The 9,210-nt window shown below is 45.0% G+C and overlaps 1 protein-coding gene across 1 annotated transcript in view; it reads right to left on the bottom strand.

Moving 5' to 3' along the window:
* Nucleotides 1–9,210, bottom strand: part of LOC115226532 (carnitine O-palmitoyltransferase 1, liver isoform-like) — a 36,561-nt gene that overhangs the window by 600 nt on the left and 26,751 nt on the right. The window contains 6 exon segments of the mRNA XM_029797532.2: nucleotides 1–747; nucleotides 2,809–2,925; nucleotides 4,843–4,916; nucleotides 4,919–4,998; nucleotides 7,385–7,545; nucleotides 9,004–9,075. The exon segment at nucleotides 1–747 is cut by the window's left edge and continues 600 nt beyond it. Of these exon segments, the coding sequence (XP_029653392.1) occupies nucleotides 559–747; nucleotides 2,809–2,925; nucleotides 4,843–4,916; nucleotides 4,919–4,998; nucleotides 7,385–7,545; nucleotides 9,004–9,075 (693 nt within the window). The 3' untranslated portion in view covers nucleotides 1–558.

The following is a 9,210-nucleotide window of genomic DNA, read 5'->3' as shown; positions in this document are numbered from 1 at the left end:
AAGTTTTGAGACTATTTTTAGTTCTATCTGTCCTACAATATTGTCCTTTTATTGTTATCATTATTAATAAGCTGACCTGCCAACCTTTTGTTCATCTAAATTGAAGGGGACAGCTGTATCAGCCCTAAGCGCTCCCTGTCACAGCTGACCAGTTTGGTAACCAACTCCTTGACAGAGAAAAAAACCGTCCTTCACTCCTCCTACAGTCCAGACTTTGTTCCGTATAACTTTTGGTTGTTCCAGGCATTTTGAAGAGATGAAGAAGATGAAAAAGAATACTTTCACTTTCACTTTGGAGGGCTTCTATGAAGCCGTCACAAAGGAGATTAGAAATTTGTATTTGTAAGAAATTAATGGATGTCTCTCTGGAAAAAGTCTCAAACTTCTGGAATGCACCTCTCGTATGTTGGTTTATGGGTAAACGTGAGTGGCTGACCAATGTAGGTGACCTCCACCACCACACGGCCACCAAGCCAGCACACCATTAAGAATCTATGGTCAACACCAACACCAACACAACCAAATGCTCCTCCTCTTCTTCCTCCTCCTCCTCCAGGGTTACGGATCAAATAGCTTCTTCATGTCATCCATGCTCTGGAACAAGAGATCCATGAATTTCGACGAATCTGTTTCTTTGGCAGATCGCTTGGAAGATATGTGGAAAAAGATCTTCCTGTTGCCAGCTACCATGTAAGAAATGCCGTAACCATCGTCAGATACGGGCCCAAATCCTCCTCCTGGGCCAAGCTGCAACGAGACAGAAAAACAAGGTGTTAGTTCAACATACCTGTATATCCAACATCTACACACTGCATCTATCTGTTTTTTTATTTTTTTTTATTTGTTTCAGTCATTTGACTGTGGCCATGCTGGAGCATCGCCTTTAGTCGAGCAAATCGACCCCGGGACTTATTCTTTGTAAACCCAGTACTTATTCTATCGGTCTCTTTTGCCAAACCGCTAAGTGACGGGGACGTAAACACACCAGCATCGGTTGTCAAGCAATGCTAGGGGGACAAACACAGACACACAAACACACACATATATATATATATACATATATACGACAGGCTTCTTTCAGTTTCCGTCTACCAAATCCACTCACAAGGCATTGGTCGGCCCGGGGTTATAGCAGAAGACACTTGCCCAAGATGCCACGCAGTGGGACTGAACCCGGAACCATGTGGTTGGTTAGCAAGCTACTTACCACACAGCCACTCCTGCATCTATCTGTTTTTTATTTTTTTTATTTGTTTCATTCGTTTTGACTGCGGCCATGCTGGAGCACTGCCTTAAAGGGTTTTAGTCAAAGAAATCGACCCCAGGACTTATCCATTGTAAGTGTAGTACCTATTCTATTGGTCTCTTTTGCTGAACCGCTAAGTTACACTCATGCAAACACACCACCAGCAGTTTTCAAGCAATGGTGGGGGGACAAAATCAGACACAAAGACACACACACATATATATATACGATGGGCTTCTTTCAGTTTCCGTCTACCAGATATACCCACAAGGTTTTGGTTGGCGAGAGGCTATAGTAGAAGACACTTGCCCAAGGTGCCATGCAGTGGGTCTGAACCCAGAACCATGTGATTGGGAAGCAAGCTACTTACCACACAGCCACACCTGTGTCTAGTCAATATCCATACACTATGTCTTAGTCCATCCATCTGCCCATCTGTCCATCTACACCCCACCTTGCTCTATCCAGTCAGCACCTACACACAGCCTCCCTCTCTCCATCCATCCATACACCCAGCCAGCCAGCCATTCATCCACCCATCCATCCGTTCATGCATTTGTCCATCCATCCATCCATCCACCTGTCTGTCCATCCATCCGTTTGTCCCTCCATCTGTCCATCCCTCTTTTCATCACTCCATCCATCCGTCCATTCATTCATCCGTTTGTCCATCCATCTATCCATCCATCCATCTGTCCGTCTATCCATCCGTCCATCTATCTGTCCATCCATCCATCTGTCTGTCCGTCCATCCATCTATCTGTCCATTCGTCCATCTGTCTGTCCGTCTATCCATCTGTCCATCTGTCTGTCTGTCCATCCATCCGTCTGTCTGTCCATCTGTCTGTCTGTCCATCCATCCGTCTGTCTGTCCATCCATCTATCTGTCCGTCCATCCATCTATCTGTCCATCCATCCATCCATCTATCTGTCCATCCGTCCATCTGTCTGTCTATCCGTCCATCTGTCTGTCCGTCCATCCATCTGTCCGTCCCTCTTTTCATCTCTCCATCCATTCATCCATCTGTCCGTCCGTTTGCCTGTCCATCCGTACTTCCATCCATCCATCTAGCCATTCCTCTCTCTCTCTCCATCCATCCATCCACCCAACCATTCAGTCTGTGTGTCCAGTTAACATCTACCCACAGTTTCAATCGACCAAGTCAATCTGCCCACAGACTCCTCAACCCATCCATTCGCCTGCCTCCCTCCCTCCCTGTATCTGTTCAGTCACGGTTTCCACAGCTGGATGTCCTTCCTAACACCAACCATGCCACAGAGGGGACTGAATGCTTTTAGGAGAGGTCAGTTTTGGCATGGCTTTTAGAGATGGATGCCCTTCCAAATGCCAACCACTTCACAGTGTGGACTGGATGCTTTTATCTAAAGCAAAATTTTTTCATGAATCCTTAAAATATGCTGTGGATCCCTAACTTACTATTTTGCTAGTGTGGACCCCAGAATCTTCTACCGACCCCTTGGGGTTACATGGACTCCACTTGAGGACCATTGATCTAACCCAACATGCTCTACGTGTACTCTCTGTGTCCCTGTATCCTTACCATTGAATCAAACTGGGGTAAGTCACACTGGGGGGAAGACGCGATCTGCTGCTGTGGTTGTTGACTTGTCGATAGGGTCCACGGCATCAGGAGGGCGTCTTTTAAGAAGTCACAATCCTACAAGAAACAAAGGACAACAAACATTAACATTTTTTTTTGTTGTGATGCCAATCAGTCTGAGGTAAATTCTGGTTTTGTGACACAAAGCATCTTAGAAAATTACTATTTTTAAATCTCACAACGAGAGATATTCAGCAAAAGTATTTTGGAGTAAAGATTGTTTGCCAACAGAACATGGCAGTCCTGGTTTAGGACGAATGTTGCTGTAATTTAGCCTCAGGAGACATCATCTCCAGCTGGCTATACAACTCGATCTGTGTCCTTATATTTTCAAACAAGGGAATCTAGTAACCCCTACTCAGCTCAAAACAATATCTGTGTATCATGATTTCTGGGTTATTTCCCTTCATCAGCACAGCATAATTGCTCAGCTAGAGGTGGCACTGCCAAATTCTCATTCGAAATATATAGTTTTCAAAGTGACAACTAGTCACTGATTTATAAATTAGAAAATTACTATTTTTAAATGTCACGACCTGAGATATTCAGCAACAGTACTTTGTAGTAAAGATTGTTTGCTAACAGAACATGGCAGTCCTGGTTTAGGACGAATGTTGCTGTAATTTAGCCCCAGGAGACATCGTCTCCAGCTGGCTACACGACACGATCTGCGAAGAGAAATAACCCAGAAATCGCGATACAAAGATATTGTTTTGAGCTGAGTGAGGGGTGCTAGATTCCCTTGTTTGAAAATATAAGGACACAGATCATGTTGTATAGCCAGCTGGAGACTGGGGCTAAATTACAGCAACATTCGTCCTAAACCAGGACTGCCATGTTATGTTGGCAAACAATCTTTACTACACAAAACTTCTTATTTCAAAAGAAAGACGAAAATTAGAGACACTGTTAATTTCTGTCTATAAAATTTTTGTTTAGGGGAGAAAAGAATTAGGGAATTAGGAGTCAAATTGAGAAATAGGGGTTAATTGGAACCAGGGATTAAGTAAGAAAATAGGGGTCAAATATTGAAATAGGAGTCAATGATGATAATGATAGTGATGATGATGGTGGTGGCGGTAGTGACAGCAGTGATAGTGATGGTTATGAGGGTTGCAGTGGTGGTGGTGGTGGTAGGGGTTGTGGTGGTAGCGGTTGTGGTGGTGGTGGTGGTGATGGTGAGGGTTGTGGATGTGGTGGTAGGGGTGGTGGTGGTAGGGGTGGTGGGGGTTGTGGTGGTGGTGGTAGGGGTTGTTGTGGTGGTGGTAGGGGCGGTGGTGGTGGTGGTGGTGGTGATGGTTGTGGTGGTGGCAGTGATAGTGATGATGATGGTGGTGGTGGTGGTGAGGGTTGTGGTGGTGATGGTGGTGGTGGAGAGGGTTGTGGTGGTGATGGTGGTGGTGGAGAGGGTTGTGGTGGTGGTGGAGAGGGTTGTGGCGGTGGTGGTGGTAGGGGGTTGTGATGATGGTGGTGGTGATGATGGTGGTGGTGGTGGTGGTGGTGGAGAGGGTTGTGGTGGTGGTGGTTGTGGTGGTGGTGGTAGCGGTTGTGGTGGTGGTGGTAGGGGTTGTGGTGGTAGCGGTTGTGGTGGTGGTGGTGGTGTGGTGGTGGTGGTAGTGGTGGTGAAGGTTGTGGTGGTGGTGGTGAGGGTTGTGGTGGTGATGGTTGTAGTGGTGGTGGTAGGGGTTGTGGTGGTGAGGGTTGTGGTGGTGGTAGATGGTGGTGAAGGTTGAGGTGGTGGCAGTGATGATAATGATGATGATGACGATGATGGTGGTGGTGGTGGTGGAGAGGGTTGTGGTGGTGGTAGAGAGGGTTGTGGTGGTGGCAGTGATAGTGATGATGATGATGACGATGATGGTGGTGGTGGTGGTGGTGGTGGTAGTGATGATGATGATGATGAAGATTGATGCAAGGAAGCAAAATTTAAAAAAATAAAAAAAAGGAGCCCCTAGCAAAGAGATCTGTACTTACATAACCCATTCCTTTACTAAGGACATAGAGTCCGAACAGGTGCCGGTCCACGCCCTTGCCATTCATGGCGTCCGGTAGAGGCCTTGGTGAATGGCGCAGGACTTCTGCAAGAGGGAGATCTTCTCTTCCTTTGTCACATTATTGTCGTGCATTGCCCTGTCCAAGTATAGAGTGAAATAGGGGTCAAATATTGAAATGGGGGTGAGTAGGAAGGAAAATAGGGGTTAAACTGGAAAACAGAAGTAAAGTTAAGAAATAGGAGTCAAACATTGTAATGGGGGTCAAATGGGGAAAAGAGGTTAGATAGGGATCAAATAGAGAAATAGGGGATAAGTAGGAAAATAGGGGTCATATTGGAAAACAGAAGTAAAGTTAAGAATTAGGGGTCAAACATTGTAATGGGGGTCAAATGGGGAAAAGAGGTTAGATAGGGATCAAATAGAGAACTAGGGGCTAAGTAGGAAAATAGGGGTTATATTGGAAAACAGAAGTAAAGTTGGGAAATAAGGATCAAATAGAGAAATAAGGGCTACGTAGGAAAATAGGGGTTATATTGGAAAACAGAAGCTAGGAAATAGGGATCAAATAGAGAAATAGGGGCTAAGTAGGAAAATAGGGGTTATATTGGAAAACAGAAGTAAAGTTGGGAAATAGGGATGAAATAGAGAAATAGGGGCTATGTAGGAAAATAGGGGTTATATTGGGAAACAGAAGTAAAGTTGGGAAATAGGGGTCAAATATTGTAGTAGGGGTCAAGTGGGGAAATAGGGAGCAAATATTGAAACAGGGGTTAGATAGGGATCAAATAGAGAAATAGGGGCTACATAGGAAAATAGGGGTTAAACTGGAAAACAGAAGTAAAGTTAAGAATTAGGGGTCAAACAATGTAATGAGTGGTCAAATGGGGAAATAGGGAGCAAATATTGAAACAAAGGTTAGATAGGGATCAAATAGAGAAATAGGGGCTAAGTAGGAAAATAGGGGTTATATTGGAAAACAGAAGTAAAGTTGGGAAATAGGGATCAAATAGAGAAATAAGGGCTATGTAGGAAAATAGGGGTTATATTGGAAAACAGAAGCTGGGAAATAGGGATGAAATAGAGAAATAGGGGCTACATAGGAAAACAGGGGTTATATTGGAAAACAGAAGTTGGGAAATAGGGATGAAATAGAGAAATAGGGGCTACGTAGGAAAATAGGGGTTTTATTGGAAAACAGAAGTAAAGTTGGGAAATAGGGTCAAATATTGTAATGGGGGTCAAATGGGGAAATAGGGAGCAAATATTGAAATAGGGGTTAGATAGGAAAATAGATAAATTGGAAAACAGGAGTTAAAAAGGGAACCAAGGGTTAAGTTGGGAACCAAAGGTCAAATAGAGGAATAGGAGTGAAACAGGGAAATAGGAGTCATCTAGAGAAATAAGGGTTAATTGGAACCAGAGGCTAAGTAAAAAATTAGGGGTCAAAAATTGAAATAAGTATTGTATAGCAAATTAGGGGTTAAATGGGGAAATAAGGGTTACACTTGGAAATAAAGGTGAAGTAGGGAACCAGGAAAGAAGTAGGGAACTGAGGGTTAAACAAGGAAACAGGGCTCAAATAGGGAAATAGGGGTTAAACCAGGAAATGGGTGTTTAATGGAATCTGAGATATATTATGTTTGAATAAAGACAGGATGGTCATGACTGGAGCACCTTTGATCATAGATCTACTGGATCAGGACTGACCTGGGGTTAAACAACAACAACAACAATAAGGAAGGACACATTAGATAATGTAGTCTTAGATACACTATGTCTAGAAAGAACTAAAAAAGCTAAAAGGGTGATGGTCAAGGCTGGAATACCTTTCGTCTGCTCAATCAAAGCTACCATTGGAGGGGGGCGATGGGGGGGGACAGCAACCGGCAGCACCACAACTAAAGCTACCGATGACATTCCTGTCACCACTATTACCACAAGTAACACCACTACCAACACCGCCACCACCACCACCACCAATGCCACCAATGCCACCACCACCAATGCCACCACTATCACCACTACCACCATCATCACCACTATAGCTACCACCACCACCACTACCACAGCCACCACTACCACCACTACCACCACACCATCACCGCCACCACCACCAATGCCACTACTATAACCACTATCACCACCATTACCATCATCACCACCACAACCCTTACCACCACAACCATCACTACCACCAGCAACACCACCACCACTAGCACCAGCACCAGCACCACTACTATTAACACAATACTACCACCACCAACAACAACACCACCACCACCATCACCACTACCACCAGCAACACCACCACCACCCTCACCACCACAACCATTATCACCACAGTCACCACAACCACCACAAACACCAGCACCACTACTATTAACACAATACCACCACCACCAACAACAACAACAACACCACCATCAGCAACAACAACAACAACATCTGAAATTTAGAAAGATATGAGAGAGAAACAAACGAGCAATAATAAACTTTGTAATTAGTGGTCAATTAAATCTCACCTGACAAACCTGGCCAGTTCTGAAGTGAGTGACCGCACCGTCTCTGTCCGTCCGAGCAGGTATAGACGTGTCATCGATGACTCATAAGTCAGGGCCAACTTGCCGTAGTATGTGTAGTAAGTGAGTTGAAGGGCCGACTGGATGAATGCGTCGGGGCTGACCTGCAAGCAGGAACAACAGAAGGGCAATTAATAACAGGGCTTGATCCTGCTGTGGGGAGGAAAGAGTGTTGGGTACCCAGGAGATGAAAAACAGGGTGCAATTTCGGATGCTTTGAGGCAATTTTTAGGACAGACAGCTGCCACTGTAAGAAAAGAAGAAGAAGCACTCCGTCGGTTACGACGACGAGGGTTCCGGTTGATCCGAATCAACGGAACAGCCTGCTCGTGAAATTAACGTGTAAGTGGCTGAGCACTCCACAGACACGTGTACCCTTAATGTAGTTCTCGGGGATATTCAGTGTGACACAGAGAGTGACAAGGCCGACCCTTTGAAATACAGGTACAACAGAAGCAGGAAGTAAGAGTGAGAGAAAGTTGTGGTGAAAGAGTACAGCAGGGATCACCACCATCCCTGCCGGAGCTCCGGTTGATCCGATCAACGGAACAGCCTGCTCGTGTAATTAACGTGTAAGTGGCTGATCACTCCACAGACATGTGTACCCTTAACGTAGTTCTTGGGGATATTCAGCGTGACACAGAGAGTGACAAGGCCGGCCCTTTGAAATACAGGTACAACAGAAACAGGAAGTAAGAGTGAGAGAAAGTTGTAGTGAAAGAGTACAGCAGGGATCACCACCATCCCCTGCCGGAGCCTCGTGGAGCTTTTAGGTGTTTTCGCTCAATAAACTGTAAGACGGCGAGCTGGCAGAATCGTTAGCACACCGGGCGAAATGCTTAGCGGTACTTTGTCTGTTGTTACGTTCTGAGTTCAAATTCCACCGAGGTCAACTTTGCCGTTCATCCTTTCGGGATTGATAAATTAATACCAGTTGTGTACTGAGGTCGAGCTAACTGACGAGCTCCCTTCCCCCAAAACTTTGGGCCTTGTGCCTGGAGTAGAAACGAATATTCAATAGGGCTTAAGGCAGCGAGCTGGCAGAAATGTTAGCATGCTGAGCAAAATGTTTACTGGTTTTTTGTCAGTCTTTACATTCTGAGTTCAAATCCCGCTGAGGTCGACTTTGCCGTTCATCCTTTCAGGGTTGATAAATTAAGTACCAGTTATGCACTGGGGTCGATGTTTTTACAGCTGAATGCCCTTCCAAATGCCAACCACCACACAGAATAAACTGAGTGCTTTTTACGTGGCACCAGCTCAGGTGGGGGCAGTTTTGGCATGGCTTTTACAGCCGGCTGCCCTTCCTAACACCAACCACTTCACAGCATGGACTGGATGCTGCTTTATGTGGCACCAGCACCAGCAGGGTCACCAAGTAACTTGCAAGACAAGAAAGTTTGGTAGGGGAGGGGGCATTGGAGGTGGGGGTGACCTTGTGTCAGATGATGAAAGGTTAGAGTGTGACAGAGAGACAGAGAGGCAGAAGCAGGTGTCTTGCTATAGAGGAGGTACAGCAAATACATCTAAATATAATAAAAAGATCCTTAATTTTACTTTACCTTTGCAGTTTTGATGAAACCCTTTCCGAAGGCATTATGGACCCGAACACACAGATCAATGTTTTCAAGGTTCTGAAAGAAAGACAGTAAAAAAATAAAAGAATAAAATTGACTGGGAATTGTAATGTTATTGTTTCTCATTAAGGTATCGAGCTGGCAGACTCGTTAGTACGAAGGCAAAATGCTTGATAGCATTTCGTTTGACAT

This window comes from Octopus sinensis, linkage group LG30 (assembly GCF_006345805.1).
Source record: "Octopus sinensis linkage group LG30, ASM634580v1, whole genome shotgun sequence".
Classification (NCBI taxonomy): domain Eukaryota; kingdom Metazoa; phylum Mollusca; class Cephalopoda; order Octopoda; family Octopodidae; genus Octopus; species Octopus sinensis.
Note: the sequence above shows the minus strand (reverse complement) of the source record. Positions and strands in the feature narration are given on the sequence as shown.